The sequence below is a fragment of the Oryzias melastigma genome, unplaced genomic scaffold (genome assembly GCF_002922805.2).
Source record: "Oryzias melastigma strain HK-1 unplaced genomic scaffold, ASM292280v2 sc00274, whole genome shotgun sequence".
In the NCBI taxonomy this organism is placed as follows: domain Eukaryota; kingdom Metazoa; phylum Chordata; class Actinopteri; order Beloniformes; family Adrianichthyidae; genus Oryzias; species Oryzias melastigma.
In genome coordinates, this window is record NW_023416900.1 from 269,846 (window position 1) to 286,719 (window position 16,874).

At 39.0% G+C, this 16,874-nt stretch overlaps 1 protein-coding gene across 3 annotated transcripts in view; it reads right to left on the reverse strand.

The window, feature by feature from the left end:
- LOC112140936 (diacylglycerol kinase beta) overlaps positions 1-16,874 on the reverse strand; it is a 112,407-nt gene that overhangs the window by 75,128 nt on the left and 20,405 nt on the right. For 2 of the 3 annotated variants that reach the window (XM_024263957.2, XM_024263958.2), the window contains exons 4-12: positions 14,534-14,554; positions 13,945-14,080; positions 10,338-10,595; positions 6,115-6,255; positions 4,524-4,573; positions 4,358-4,432; positions 4,014-4,133; positions 1,266-1,383; positions 818-906 (exon numbers count right to left, since the gene is read on the reverse strand). In XM_024263957.2, the coding sequence (XP_024119725.1) occupies positions 818-906; positions 1,266-1,383; positions 4,014-4,133; positions 4,358-4,432; positions 4,524-4,573; positions 6,115-6,255; positions 10,338-10,595; positions 13,945-14,080; positions 14,534-14,554 (1,008 nt within the window). The remainder of the gene's footprint in view (positions 1-817; positions 907-1,265; positions 1,384-4,013; positions 4,134-4,357; positions 4,433-4,523; positions 4,574-6,114; positions 6,256-10,337; positions 10,596-13,944; positions 14,081-14,533; positions 14,555-16,874) is intronic. The other variant, XM_024263959.2, reaches the window with a different exon arrangement.

The window sequence follows — 16,874 nt, forward strand, 5'->3', positions numbered from 1 at the left end:
CCTCACAGAAGACGGGTCGTGAACACAGGAAGACGGAGTCAAATCAGAATCAGCTTAAAGGAAATGACTGGAAATATAAAACATTTTAAACCTAAATCTGTTACCCAACAAAACGTTTATTTTTAATTGTGATTGAAATTTGTTTTTTTTTTTTTGTCATTTTGCTCACTCTGCACTTTGAGTTTCAATTCAGACTTGTCATTCTTGGTACTGATCCTTTTTGTTGGTAACAGTTTTGGGTTTATAGTTTTGATATTTATATTAATTTAATTTTCTGTCTCAAATTTTCAATATTTCCTTCAAGTTTCTGGTTTTCCAGTCTTTTTCTGCTGATCCTGGTTTGACTCCATGCAGGAACTTCTGCAGCGTTAGCTTTGATCAGGTGAAGTTTTACTTTCACCGACAGAATGCTGCATGTTTATGTCCAACCCCTTCTTCTGCACCAATCACGTCTCTACATTTAAAGTCCCCCTATGATAATTGTTTTTAATTAAAAAATATGTTCCCAGCAGAGTTTTAATTATGAAGCTTCTAACCAAAATCCCACAACTTAAATGCCTTAAAAGCCATTTTTCATGTTGATCTGAAGCCTCTGTTTCCAAAATCTCCTCTGAGGGGGCGTGGCTTTTGGAGCTAAGCTCTGAGCATTTCAGGAAGAGAATGTTTTAAGGAGCAACCAGAAACGTGTTTTCAGCCTCTTACATGATAGCAGGACATGAGGCCTTGTAGACTGAGAGGACAAATGTTGGAGACTTTCCCATGATGCTTTTCTGCCACAAAACATGCAGGAAGCATGCTTCAACCCGTTTGCACTCACATTGGTGTGTCTGCGGGACTTGGCGTAGGTGCTGATGCAGGGAGCGATGTCTTTGGACACGCAGCGCTCATGCACTGTGTACTTGCATACTGAAGGAAGCAGATGAAGGAAAAGAACAAAAGTTTGAACCATTGAAAGATACCAACAACATAGAAAAACTATAAGTAAATTGTAGTTGCAGAGGTAAAAGTCTCATTCGTTGAAGAACTGTTATTGAAATACTTTAGCAGAGTAGCACTGACCTAAAACCCACAGAACAGTGCTGATAAAAAATGAAAGTGTATTTAAGCCAAAGCTGTAAGATAATTAAATTACAAAGGTCAAATGTCTCAATATTAAAAGAAAGAGTTTGACTACCAAAAACTGGAAATCAAAAAAAAAAAAAGTGGCCTGAATGCTGCTAAAACACTAATAAATGAGAAGTTTGTGCAGATGGTGCGGGGCTCACAGGAGCAGCAGAGGCCCTGCTTGCGGACTCCCAGCAGCACAGTGTGGCAGAAGTTACAGTAGGCCGGTTTGTTGAAGTGCTTCAGGCGCCAAACATGCTGGCCGTCCTCCTGCACGTTCTGCAAGATCCCAGAAAGTTGAAACAAATTCAGTGTTTTGAAAATGAGCCACAATCCTCATGAAAACATTGACAGTGTAGGTACCACATCTACTCGGGGTGTCAGAACGGCTCGGGGGCCTGCGACAACTGATGACGTCTCGATGTTTGATTGGCTCTACACCGATTTGAATTTAACTAATTTTTCAGGGTTTTTTGTTTGTTTTAATAAGACTTGAATAATTAAACAATGAACAAACCAAGAGAAGTGTGCTCTTTTTTTGTAAATCGATTTTATTTATTATTTTAAACATGTTTAGAAAGGAAATATAACTGCAATCATACCTTTTAAATCAGTGATAAGGTTCTGTAAGTCAGTGTGAAGTTTAAATTAATGTTTAAGGCTGGAGGTTGTTGCCTATGATTAGAGTTATCAATTTTTTTTAGATAAAAATAGCTGAAACAGACATTCAGTCCAACGTATAATGAAAACAAATGAATAGAACCCGAGCACAAAGGACTCGTATAGTGCGGACATGTAGCAATGTCATTTTGGCTGGACATATTCCGTGTGGCCAAAATGCATTTTCATCAGCAAAAATGAATACAATTTGTTGAACCCGAGCAACCCGTGAAAACGCGAACCCGAGCATGAAACGCCCGAGCACATCCCAACAGCTAAGTAGTTTGTCTCAGTGGGGTTTCCGTAGTGTGACGTCATCACTAGTCGCAGGCCCCCGAGCCGTTCTGACACCCCGAGTAGATGTGGTACCTACACCGGCATAAGAAGAAACCGTCCCAAAGCTTCTAGTTTTTTTTTTTAAATAAAAAATAAAGAAAAACAGAATCTGATCCTTGAGAACCTTTTAGTCTTTGAAACGACTATATTTAGCCTCAATAAACTCTGATTTTCCTCAGAAAATCAACACCGTCCATCCATAGAATAAAGATGTAAAAAAAAACTCAAAAAGTTGCATTACCTGCAATAATGCTAGTGTGAATAGTTTTTTTTAAGTACTTGATGAAGATCCTGAAGCTTTTTGCTGAAAATGATGACACAGTTTAATTTAATTGCTGAAGGGATTTGCTGAAAATCAAAAAGCTATTTCCAAAGGTAAATTTGCTAAATGACTGATAATGTGGTTAAAGAACTATAAAAGAGCGCTGAAGTTCACCTAAATTTCTGAAAAAATTAAAGCAAAAGTGCTTTAAAATCTCTAATACATGCCAATTTTGGTAAAAAATATTTAGTGTGTTGCTTAAATATGACCTAAATTCCAAATTAGCTCAAAAAACCCCAGTAGATCTCAAAGTAGCTTAAAAAAACTAGCATGTTGCTTAAATACTAGCTAAACTCCAAAATAGCTTAAAAATCCTCAGTAAACTAAATTGGTCAAAAACATTGGCATGCTGCTAAAATAGAAGCTAAACTCTGAATTAGCCAAAAGAGACCCAGTAAAAAACAAATTGTCTCATATTCTGCTTATATAATGTCTCATTTTTGCGTAGAGTTTTGACATATATACAACACCATATCCCATGACCAAATAAGGGGGGGGAGTTTGCGTCCATCTAGATCTAAAGGTGAATAGACCATTTTCACGGTGACGTCACACAAAATGGTGACAGGGACGAAAATTTGAATAATTACTTTGGGTGTTTGTATTGACACACTTTTATGTAATAATAAAAGGTAACCTTATCAGTTTCAACAGAAAAATGTACAATATTTATTTTATGAATGTCCTGCTGAAGTATATTTTAATTTCCAGTCTCGGGTCATTCACAAATCATAAAACAAATTTGAATTTCTTCCAATAGTTGAGGTTCTATTGAAAACTTTTGATTTGAGCAGATATTATTCTAACGGTTTATAACATTACATGGAAATATTCATTTTCATATTTTTGGCAACAGTTTCAGTTAATTTGATCATTTTTACCTTTATTTTCCTAGAGATCAGACCCAGTTATGATCAAAATCAAAGAGGAGTGATGTTAGAACCACGGCTGAGCTAACAGCAGCTCACTGACTGCAGTAGAAAACATCACAACAGGAATAAGTTTGACTTTAATGTCAGACATGCTGGAATTATCTGACTTAAGCTCTGTTTATAATGATTATGTGAGAACGGAAATTTAGGAAACTTATAACTGGTGAGAAAAGATCTTCTGCAGCTCCACGTCTCATAGACAAAGCTAATGCTAGCATTAGCATTAGCACAGATTAAAAGAATAAACTTATAATTACATTCATATTCAAACAAGCAGCATTCAGTGAAGTATTTGGAACATTTGTCTAACTTTAACATCCACGACTCGTTTAATATCATCCAGAGGAATTTGGGGAATCAGCTGCAGCATTCTTCTGACTGCAGACAGGATTACTGACATTTGTACTCTGACGTGTACTATCTAAGAGGGGAAACCAATACAAGCAGGTAAAACATTTATAAAATACTTATTGTATAGATTTCTGTTACAATTGGTTAGGTTACCTTTTAATATTTAGGTAAAATTGCTTTAAACAGCGCTCAGCTGTCAGCTTTGCCGTTCTAAACCGTAGACACCGGAAGCGACTCTACATTTGACCGGCGATGTGTGACGTCACGTGAAAAGGGTCCATCAGACACTGGCACACACGCACACATACCGTCTCCATGCCCAGCAGGACCAGTAAAGGGATGGTGGTGAGGCCCCCCCGAATCCACTCCTCCAGTGTGACGGTTCCGTCGTGGTCGAAGTCAATCTCCTCCATCATTTCCTTCAGGATCTGAGGAACAGACAGGAGGAGTCTGAACTCTCTCCTTGTAAACCCTTTAACACAAAATCTTTAGCATCCTGTAACTTTTTAACCGTTAAGATGATCAACACAAATCAGCGATCTTGGACGTCGCAAATATTCATACTCAAATTTTCTGGAGCAAGAATCCGAGGACCCGGATACTCGTTACAGCCCTAATCCGTTCATGTGTTCATGCGTGTGTATCTGCTCACCGGTCGCAGCTCTGTTGAATCCCAGTCCAGGTACTCGGCCACATGGACCATCTGATTGATGATGCGATCCAGCTCCTGCAACCGAACATGAATGAGCGAGCAGATCCACAATGTTGATGGAAGACAAACACGGGTTGGACAGGTCAGGACAGAGAGAGCTCCTCACCGAGCTGTCCAGAAGGCCGTTCCCGTCTGTGTCGTAGAGCCGGAACATGACTGCATGGAGAACAGAACATGATGGACGAACCTCAACCTCTGCTGATGTTAAATGTCAAATAACACCATGACACCTCAGGCTTTCTCTGCTAGTTCTTTTGCAAGATTATTTTTGCTCATTACAAATCCATTTATGGTTCAATTTAGGATGTGTCTACAGCAAAATCTGAAGAAAGATTTGGTGTTTTTGCAAAGAGTTTTAAACGCAGAGACACTCAGAAATGAAGGGAAACTGCTCCCATCCTCATCATCACCAACGGATCCAATACTGGGTGGAACCACACCATTCACCCTTTTGTCATTTACTTCATTTCTTCAGTTGTTTTTAAGAAGAGAATGAGGATTTTTTTGCAATAAAAAGTGTACACAGCTTGAACTCCTTCAACCGGATGTCAGGAATCAGCAGCAGCTCGGTCAGAGTTCTACTGAGACCAGTGAGGACAGGTCTCTGAGCAGGTTCATTCACACCGAACGAAGTCGGCCAGTTTCAATGTCAAGCCAATGGAACAGACGCGACATGAGGCGATCTGCCAATCAGGAACTCAGCTTTGGGCTCCAGATGTTTTCAGTGACTCGATCAGCGGGTAAAATATGAATCCGAGCGTTTTTATCCTGAACTTTCATTTTTTTCTTAACCGCTGGAGCTGCAGGCTCTAAGAGCTCATCCGTCTACTTTTGGGGTAAAGGTGGGATACACTCTGACAGATCGCTGGCTGTCGCTCACTCGCTCCATATGCACGCAGACAGGCAGAGGCTGCCGGCTCTGGTCTCATTGAAACATTAAAAAAAAAAGAAAAAGGGTCTCCTAATTTTATTTTATCCCTCTCAAGTTAATATGAGACGGTCACCCTTCAAGCTCAGCCACAGAGACACAGAAACACAGCAGAAGCGGCTGTCATACAGACACAGCCCCCTGTACTGGGAAAACCTTTAATAATAATCATATAAACCCAAACATGGAGACATGATTAATGATGTTTTTATAGAACTCTTCACGATAAATAAACCTGATTTCTCAACATCATCTACATATCCAGACATCATTCCTTATAGCATCATCCTAAATGCATTAGCTGGTAGCTCCTCCCACATGCGGCATCAAACTCAGGAACACATTTTCTGACAGGTGACAACCAGTGAATTTGTCGCGTGATGAAAGAGGGGCGGGGCACGCAGATTTGTCATGCGAATCGCGGTTGGTGTGTCCGTCCTGGAGTAGGATCTCTCCCTCATGTGGGTGTCTCTGAGGTTTCTTTTTTTTCCTAAATCAGGTTTTTTTAGGAGATTTCCCTTACCGGGAGGGGGGGTCTAAGGGCAGGGATCACCAGCTTAGTCTATTTAGTTTAGCAATTAGCTATTGTTTATATTTTATGACCGACTTTCTGCTTCTATAAAATTAAAGGCATGAAGCCCAATGAGGCCATTGTTTTGTGATATTGGGCTATATAAATTGAAGTGAAGTGAATGCACCTTTAAGCAGAACTTTACCTGATCTTCAGGGACATCTGTCCACCTTAACCAGACAAGCAGCCATCACTCACATTCTAGCTTGTCCTCCGGTGTCCCCCTCTCCAGCAGTGAAAGGTAGCAGACGATGTCTTTGAGAAGGACCACCTGGGGGGGAGTCTGGGGGCCCTGGGGCGAGGGGCTCCTGCACAGAGACTTCTCACTGCGGCTTGTTTCTGTCAAAACACCACATGCACGTTAGATGCTCCTCATGTGAGGCTGCATGTCGACGGCTCCTGTGAATGCATGAGGAAAAACTGTATGTTTTTATTGCTTTAATGCTTTTGTGTAATAAATTAATTATGACCTGTAATCAATTAATTTATTTAATCAAGAATCAAACTTAATATTTGCAGAGAGAAGGCGCATTTTGAGGTGTTTTCATTAAAACTTGTGACATTGTGGTGCAGCACAAGATCAAAATACAACAAAAATAGAGGGTCTTCATGAAGTTTTTTTTTATTATAACCAACCTTTTCTTTTACACCACCAAGAGGGATTGTTTTCAATCTTGAACAATTACGAAAAAAAAGCAGTTCAAAACAAATAGAGCTCAAACTTCCTATTAATGCCATAAAACATATGTTGACATGCCTCATTCCACAGGTTACGGTCCTTAGCGTACCCCACTAATTTAATACCCCATAAAACAACAAACACCCCTTATCACAACAACTACATTTATCCTTGAAAACAACTCAAATGTGTGGCCAACATGAATTTCCATCAGTTGTTGTGTCTCTTATACGTGGGGGTAACATCAGCCAACATAGAAATCGTTGGAATAATATCTGCTCAAAAGAAATGCCGGTATTTTCAAAAGAACCTCCAACATTAGAGGATTATTCAAATTTGTATTTAGATTTGTGAACGATCTGTGAGAGAAAATCAAATCACTTATAAAATAAATATTGAACTTTTTTTATTTTTTATTTGTATGGTTACCTTTTATTTAGGACTGGGAAAGTTGACGCGTTAAAGCCCAAGATTAACAAAATATAATTGTTACATTAATATCTAGAGATTAGCGTAATAAAACTCCACCTAAAATAAACGTAAACTTTTTTTTACATCCCGTGATTGAGATTTTATTAAACTAAAGAGATAAAACGGCATTTGTTTGTAGTTTTTGGACAAAAGTGATCTTTTATTTTGATAAATAAGGGAGAGAACGAACATCAATCTGACGGCTGTAATGCTGCAGCATTGAATTCGCTATGGGCGGAGCCAAACTGAGCTGTCTGCTATAAGAAATCCAAAGAGGAAACAGACCATTATTTTATTTTGGATGGGGACCAACATGAATTTGCCACAATAATGAGAATTGGTGTTGTCTAAAAATTTAGGACACTCCGCGGTTCTCCGTGAAAGTCTCGCCCACCGACGTTGCAGGAGGCAAGCAGTTCAGAGTGGACGACACACCCCCACCTGTGATCAGCTGACCTGAAATCCAGCTGGATCAAACTTCTCCCCAAGATTTTTCATTACTATTTTTCACAAACACAATAAAGACAATGTATGAGAAAAAAAGAAGAAAAAAAAACAATTCCAGGAAAAATGTCAAATAGACAGCAGTGCTCTTAGGAGAGAAATTCTTAGTTTTTGGGCTGCCTGGTGTGACATTAGCCTGGATTTTTTTTTTATTTATTTTTTTTCTTTTTCATTAAGAAACCTGTTGATTAGTTTGTTGACAAATGTTATTCTTGTTGTTTTTTTATAAAATCACACCTAAAACTTTCATTCTATGTTGTAAAAACAGTTTGTTAAACATTTTTGGGGTTTCTACAGAAAAATTAATCCCATTTTTCCAGACAGAATTTTCTGTTTTTGCGTGATCTTATGTCTAGTGTGTGAATATAACAGGAGAAATGACTAAATAAAGGTGGTGTCACATAGGAGAGGTTGTGCTGACTATGACACGGTTGTGAGTTTTTTTCTTCTGTTTTGACTGCCCCTTTGTGTTTTGCAGGTCAGCTGTCACTCCTCCTGGATGTTCCTCCTTCCCTGGTGCTCTCTGTGGAGGAGTGCACAGCTGTCGGCACTTTGCAATTAAGACTATTTAAGTTGCAGCATTTCTGTTCTCAGTGTCGGTGCGTCCCTGTTAGGACCTTGAGTTCCTTGTTTTAGCCAACACTGAGATTTGCAATCCTTTAGTTTTTTGTCCTCTTGCAGTTTTCCCTCTGTGAGGTGTCTTTTGTTTATTAAATAACATTTACTGCATTACCGAGTCCAAGCCTGATTCTCTCTGCTCCTGGGTTCTTGTCACTCTAGCCGTCACAGACTAAGATAATACAAAATAAACAAGCAGGTAGTCTTTCAAACTGAAAATACAAAAAATTCAAATACAGACAAAAACTGAGTTTTAGACCCTATAAATTCCAAAGGGTTAAAAATAAATGTTTGAAATGTAACATTTTGTGTTTGGTTTTATATTATGATTATTTGCAGGTAATAAGTGGCTGGCAAATACTCTCACTATATATAAAAAAGGTGATTAATTGTGATACATTTTTTCCAGATTTGCGATGAATTAGTTAATTTCTTTAAATCAATTTTTCGGCCGTACTTTACACAGTAGCAGCGATGTCGCTATTGTGTCTGATGTCACTGTGAAAAAGGTCTAAACTCAGAAATCCAGTCTTAATCTTAAATTTTATATTTATACACATTTGCATCATGCTAAAAACACAATTTTCCCTTCATTTAACCAAGAATCATAAAGAGCCAAGAACCACATATTTGATGCTTTCTATGGATCAGGATGTCAGACAGATGTCACTCCACAAGGGGGCGCCAAAGGACTCTGTGTTACCAAGCATACAGCTTTTACAGCTTTGGAGAATCGAGCATGTTTATGAGAATGAAGTTGCAGAGGTCAGACCTGACCCTGAACAGGTCACCAGTCTGGGATTCTGAAGTGGAGAAAAGAGCGAAGCCTTTCATGATAATGATACTATTATCAGTGTAAATCAGTTGGTCCTGTTGTGGGAAAAAAAATGTTTGTGTGGTAATAGAGGAGCAAACTCGTCATGAAAAGCTCCATGTCAGAATCGGCTGATTCACAGTGATCACATACACAGTTATGGTAAATGAAAGGCCTGGTGTCATTTAGGTTTCACCGTAACATCTCTGGGGTTAAAGGATTCAAAATCTTTACACACGGGAAAAATGTGGTCTGCTGGGTATAAATGTGGTTTCACATTGTGAAGCATGGAAAAAGAAAATAGAAAAGTATAAATATTATGGTAAAGAACTTATATAAGAGAGAATGATTCACAGTCAGACCTGTAAAACTTTCTTTATTTTGATATAATGTCTAATATAATCTATACAGATGTAATTCATTTCTGCTTTGAAATTACAAAATTGTCTAAATTACTAAAACCAGCAAATGTATTACTCTTAATATTTCATAAACATTTTAAAAATCTTATTTTTAGATTCAAAAGTTTCCTGTTTTACCTCTGAAAAGTTTCACTTCCAACTTTGAATAGTAAATATTTAATGACTTTAATGACTGTCCTAAGCCGTGTTGGGGGTAATGAACTACAATGTAATGAATTCCTGTAATTTAATTATTTTTCTCATTAACAGAGTAACAATGAATAATTCAGATTATTAATTACAGTTACTAGTGACTTCATTACTTACATGTTGGTGCAGTGAGACCATTACAGGTGACTGATCAAAGATATTAGTTTGTGTAAACAGTTTTCTATCTTAGACACATAAAACAAGACAAATACTAATAAAAAAAGAGCGACTGATGTAATCCACTCAGAGAGCAGAATATGGAAGTGGAGGATTCATATGGACATTCAGCACCTGGAGATATTTGACCTATTTAAAGTTACTGAAAACAAAACATTTCATCTCGTGATATCCTGGAGATGAACTGTTTTCCTCTGCTGTAGTGTAAATAAGCAACCTGTCCATACAGTATTTAGGCTCCTATACAATGTACTTCTTCTCATGTTCATGTGGTGAGATGAATGAGGTGGTGCTAAAAAACCTGACTGCCCTTTTGTAGCTTCTATGTTTTTATTTCATGGATTTTATTTGTGCACGCTTTATTTATTTGAGAATTTCTTTATGACTGTAAAAAGTAAAGTGACAAGTCGTGAATGAGTAAAGTAATCTGATTACAATTGTATCCAGAAACTAGAGAGTAGTGATTGATATCTCTTTAAAAGTAATTCACCCAACACTGCGTATGAGATATGAAGCGTGGAATAATTCATGTATCGTCTGAACTCACCTGGAGAGAGTTTCGGGGTGGTGGGGGTCTTTGCACAGCTGGGGGTCAGCTTGTTGCTGCTGCCCCCCAGCTTTTTGGCCTGAGAGCATGGAGAGAGGCGGGGCCCTGCCGGGGTGTGCCCCCCCGTCACTGAGCGCTGGGAGGACGAGCGAGATGAACAGAGGGAGGGGGTGGAGCCTGATCCCATAGTGCTCTTCAGCGTGGAGTTTTCGGGGGGGTGTCGGTTCATTGCAGACAGGACGCTCTTCCCGTTTATTCCTGCAGATCCACAAAAAGGATCATGGTGTATGTGTGTGTGTGTGTGTGGGGGGGGGGGGGTTAAGCTCATCACACCCTCTGGGAATTGAACCCTGATTTCCCATGCGCCTTTCCTGCATACAACCGTCCTGCTTCTCTGTTTCACAGTGAAAAATAATCATCATGCAAATAAAAAAACTCAAGATGATGATATTGCATCACCATCAGTCCAAGGTTACTTCATGTCACCCTGGTACTTCTGTGTACTCTGATTAAAACTCTACTTAATCGTCATCATCATGAAGCATAACTAAAAACAACTGTCTTTACCACTACTGAATCTCTCCACCAGGGGGCAGTGCAGGCTGTACCTGCTGCATGAGATGAGTCCAGAAGCAGATCAAAGTTTTTCTGTTCCATCAGATTATGAATGTTTTAAAACCTCTGAATTTTCATTGTGAATTATTTTTGAACCATTGATTTTTGATGGTTCAGAATTTTTTTCTGTTTCACAAGAACAGTTAGTCGATCTAAGAGCACATCGATATCCAGCCAATCAAATGAGACTGACATGAAGTCAGTGTTTGCTCCGTTCTGTTGAAGTACAAGATGGCAGCCGACCCGCCCGGTGGTTGTCATTATCTGTGGTTACATGTGCAAAATAACTCGATCGGATCAAAGATCGGATATAGAACTGTGTACATGGACCTGAAAAACTTTATCTGATTGTATCAAACGTTTACATAAACCACAAATTTGATTGGAATCAATCATTTTGACATGCACAGTAGTATCTAAAGTCTATAGAAGAAGTAACAAGTTTATAATTCATGTTTTCAAGTGACATCATTTTCTAAATCGACTGGAGGCATTAGAGTTTAGACATTTAGCCTTCCATGCATTTACGGTCCGTGCAGCAATGCAGCAACGTGCATTTTGGCTGCATGTAATTATGCGGAAATAACATCAGCCTTTATTTTGTCTAAACACAAATTCACATGAGAGTTTCCAGAGTTTCAGAGGACTGTTGGGGGTGTGGAGTGACACTTCAACCAGTTCAACATCGTTTTCAAAGCCGCTCAGAGAAACAGTTTTCCAGGAGACATGGTTCTCCCGCGGTCCGGAGCTCACGCCGTGACCAACACCCGTCCCTGCACACAACCACAAAGTCAAGAGCCTGACTGCTCTGCTGAGACGTGGTTCACTTATACAGAGAACCTGATCGGTTCTGGTTATGCTCCAGAACCTCCGACTGACTGGAGCTAGCTCCACAGTCTAGCAAACGCTGATGTCATGATGCCAGTGTCATGATTTGATTGGCTGGCTATAAAGATTGAATATTTATTCTAGAGAGACAGAAAAGACGAGGTTTTTATGGAGGACTAAATGAGATGAATTGAAATAAATATATAAAAAATTAGACTAACAAATAAATGTATCATTAATGATTCAAAATTTGAATTAAATGAATAAAAGTGAAAATAAATAAATAAATATTTTAATATGTGTGGCATTAAAATATTAAAATAGCCATTAAAATATTTCATAACACATGATTATTTCATGGTCCAGTGTGGACTTAAAAGAGACTAATGGAAATATTTATTTAATTGAAATTAATTACTAAATAAATAAATGTGTTATTAATTATTTAAAATTGGCATTAAATAAATAAAATTAGAAATAAATGCTTAAATAAATATGGCATTAAAAAGCACATTTAAATATTCCATGACATATTTAAATGTGCTTTTTAATTTATTAACACTTTTATTTATTTAATGCCAATTTAAAATTTTAATGACACAATTTTTTTTATGATTTCACATTAATCATATTTATTTCAATTTATCTCTCTCAGCCCACATTGAACAGTGAAATAAGTAAATATGTCATGAAATATTTAAATTTACTTTTTCAATTGGTATTTTAATATTTTAATGACACATGTATTTAAACATTCATTTATTGGTTTTCACTTTAATTTATTTTTTGCCAATTTTAAATAATTCTAATTAATTATTTAATGTAATAAATTCTCCCCATAGATTTTTTATCCTTTTTTTTCCATCACATCTTTTCAAGGGTTTAGAAAAATTAAAAATTAAAATTCAAAAGTTAAAACAATTCAGAATCTGATGGAACAGAAACCCCCCCCCCCATTTTTGTTTTTACTTTGCTTATTTTTTTTCCTCTTTTTATATCCCTCCTTCATGTAAAGTACATTTGAACTCTGTAAAGTGCTAAATGAATAAAAAGTCATCCATTCATTCATTCACATGATCAACCAGATGGCTTTGATCATTCTGATAAACCACAGTGTCAGCCTCTGCCGACGGACTTGGCGGTTAAATCTTTGGTGTGGACGGATCTCAACATAACAAAGAGGAATCTTTAGATGATTGAACCAAACAGAGCGTTGACATTCCCCCCAGGATCTGTCAGCAGAACACAGACAGTCTCTGTGTACTCTGACTTTTTCAAGTGTATTCCCACAGGAAGCGTGTTCTTGTTTGTCCCTCCATCTGTGTTCTCAGCTGCTCCGCCATGAGAGGGGTCGCTTCCAGGCTGAGGGCCGTCTGTGCGTTCACTCTGATCAGTCGAGTCCTTTTCTGAATGATTCTCCACCAGCAGGTTCAAAATGAACTCTCCATTCCTGGTCTGGTTGTTGGAGTGTGACAGAAAAAGCTTGGACCGGCATCATGCTCTCTCTCAATCCTCCTCACACCTTTAACCCGCAGAACATTCTCTGGCAGCTCTTCGTGTGTTTGATGTGACGTCACATTCTCCAGCAGAGCAGAAAGCTGCAATAGTCCCACGCGCTCAAGCTTGTGAAGTCTGTGTCACATTTTTAAAAGGTGCCACATGGTAGTTTTTAGTAATCAGATGCACTAACTGCTGTGCTAACAGAAAAGGACGGCGGATTCAAATGGGTAGAATTTCATCTGGAAAGACTGTCCAATAAAACCTGCTGGCGTTGCAGAGGAGAGAAGGCAACAGCAATCCAACATACAGCCATAAGAGCAACACATTCTGCATGGTTAAGGACCCTCCGCATCAAAAATGGATGTTTTGACGCGAGATGGGACTAGCTGTGGGAAAGTCGTCTGCTAGAGCTCTAAAAAGACTTCCATGTGTATCAGATAATTGATATTTAGAGCTATAAACATGTCATTTAGATCTATTGGACGTACTGTATGTCCCAAGTAGGACATGGATAGTTCTCTGAACTTTTAATTTTACATATAATATAAAAAGATGTATTTATGTTTGCTAATATTTCAAACCCTGATCAGTCGGGGTCATACGTTTTTAGGTCCTTCCATGATGTGAGTGTGACGGTGAAGAATTAAACAAAGAAAGCTTGTACCTGCCGGAGGTTGCTCTGGAGAACAAGCTCCTGTCTTGCTTTGAAATGAGGTGAAGAGATGGTGGCACAGCTCTTCTGGGATGTCGTTTTCCAGGTAAGTAACCATGAAGAGCTTGAAACCCACATAGTCAATTGGCTGCAGGGAGAAGAGCAAAGAGGTTCAGTTAGTCTGCTGAAGAACTGCATGATGTTTGGTGATGTTTGACCAACCAATGAGAAGCAGGTTATGTCAAACTACAGCAAAGAGAAGACTGAGGCGCAGCTCAGATTCATGAAAGAACCAGTGACAGTCAACACATAAAACTCCTTTTTGGACCACCAAGAACTGAATGGACGATGATCCAAGTCAAATGTCCTGATGAGTGAGAGGAGATATGTGGAAAACCAAACACAGACACACGGTAACACTTGGGATGATGAGAGCAAACATGGTTTTCCCAGCTGTTAACCCCCCCTCACCCAAACACAATCCTGTGGTGTTCATCACAACGCCCAACGACCCCAAAAGCAGCATGTCAGTGGACAGAATATGCATGCAGTCTGCAGACAGACACCACACAGCATGCAGAGTCGCCCGGCCACAGCTTACTTGGTTCAGAACGTCCTGCTTCTGTTTAACAAAGTGCAAAGTGCAGTGAGGGGTAAGGTGAGGAGCGGGGTTAGGTCAGGGAGACATTGGTAAAAGAAGAAAGTGGTTAAGTTCTCTGTGATGTCTGCAGTGAAGATGGCTGTGTTCAGTAGGGCTGGGTATCGATGATCATTTCCAGAAACGATTCGATTCACAAGAGGCTGAATCGATTCAATTCTGATTTTTTTTTACTCTTTCAATTCTTTAATTTAATTCTATTTTGAATTTACACATTTATGCACATTTGTTTAGAAATACTTAAATAATTTACTATATGATTTGGATATATTGATATTAATCTGATCCAGTTCACATACTGTAAATGTATCAGTGAAATACTGAGATTGTTAATATCATCCAGTGTTACATGGATTCTCTAAAGGAGAAGTTCTAACTAAAATGTTCAGATCATTAACATTGGAAACAGGAGACTTCATGACTTTGAGCTGAGCAGAAGGGGGAGGGACGACAGTTTGCTATACCTGCAACTGCACAGGGGCCGTGCACGTGCACGAGAGAGAGACAGGTGCAAGAAGACGTTGTATGGAGTAAGACAGCTCTCAAAAAGAAACATATTCATAAACAATAATTTGTATTTATAAAGAGAAATCAGTATTCACAAACACAAAGTTGTGCATACATTTATATTTTGTGCACAATTTTACAGAAAAAATATGAATTCAACATGTTGTTTTATGTTTAACATGTCTCTTTAAAATGTTTCCAAATTGTCAAAAATACATCACTATTAAAAAAGATGGTCATGAATGCAAATCCAAATTCCTTAAAGGCTAAAGTAAGACTATGCGGCTCCTTCGAGGTTTTGATCAGTAGAAAACGAATCCAAAGTACACTTTTACAATTAAAAGTTGCCGACCCCTGACCTATACACATATATGCTTATGCTGTTGACTTCACCCGCCCCCCTCCTGCCCTGTCACAAGCTGGCCAGCCCCCAGCAGACAGTCGACTCATCAATACCAGCGCAGCCACTGCTAGGATGTTTCTGTCTGATAGGATGCTGGCTCAAACTCTGGTCTCAATGGTTGCTGAGTCCAGACTTTTCCTTAAATAGACAAACCAAGTTGAAGTTGGTTGTGAATCACGTTAAACGGATGGCTCGTGAAAACGGGCACATTTCCTGTGAAGCAGCAGAATATCGCAGACATTTCAGGCTTTAAGTGTGCGCAGATGATTTGGTAGGAATCCGAGTCTCTGTGGAAAACATGTTTACCCCAGAGCGTGACCCCCCGATTCCTCCGTGAGCGAGTAGACTCGGAGACGGCTGCCCGGCTGTAAACATCTCTTCAGGGCAGCTGTGACACAATTACAAGGTTCATTTAATCTCTCTCATTCTAGCAAAACCATCTGACTGAATTTACTTTAACTGGGAAAACATGAACGCCGTAAAGCTCTGCTTGATTGAAGTGGATGAAAATGCATTTTAGAAATAACTTTTATGTTAAATACATTAATCCAGATGTTGAAAATGAGACAAACATCCTGATAAATGTCACCTCTATAGAGGTGATCATTTCAGAGCACCAGTTCTTTCCAACAATTAAGGCTGTGGGGGGTGGGGTCACCCACATTTGTCTTGTTTTTCTCCTTCATCATGCTATTTTTCCATTTTAAGTTTGAATGAAGTTAAAAGCTTTTTTTTAGTATTGATGTTGGTGTAGTTGCACACAAACTTGTGCTGTGATTTGATCGTCTGGCCATCGCTGTGCTCTTAGGTCGCAGAATGTTCTAGTGAGGCAGAGGAAGCAAGTTTTTTCAATCAAATTTTTTCCCCATCTAAATGTAGTCTCTGTATTAAAAACAGAATAATATTTCAGGGCCTAAAATTTTGATGGGGTTGAAAAAAAATTCAGAAAGAAAATTCAAAAGTTTAAAAAAGTAGAATCTGATGGAACTAAAAAACGTCCGTAAATCTGCTCTGCTAACCACAATTGTTGGACATGCAGACCATTTTCAGCAGGACAGGAGAGAAGGTGTACCTGAAGGCCCAGAGACCCAGCAGCGCTCTCAGTACTCTCGCTTTTTGAGACAGCACCTCCTACAGGCTGGAGTTTGTTTTGTTCGTTTCTGGAGACTTTACGAGGCACATCGCAGACGGAAGCGCTGTCTCAAAAAACGAGTCCTGAAATCATCCTGAGGGTGCTGTTAGTCCTCTAGGACGCTGTCTCAAACAGCCTGGGTCCTGAGACTGCGGTCCGGAGAGCGTTGTAGGGTCTCTGGGCCTGCAGATTAATATTACTGGGACAGGAGTGGCATGATACAACTGCTGCCATCTTCTGAT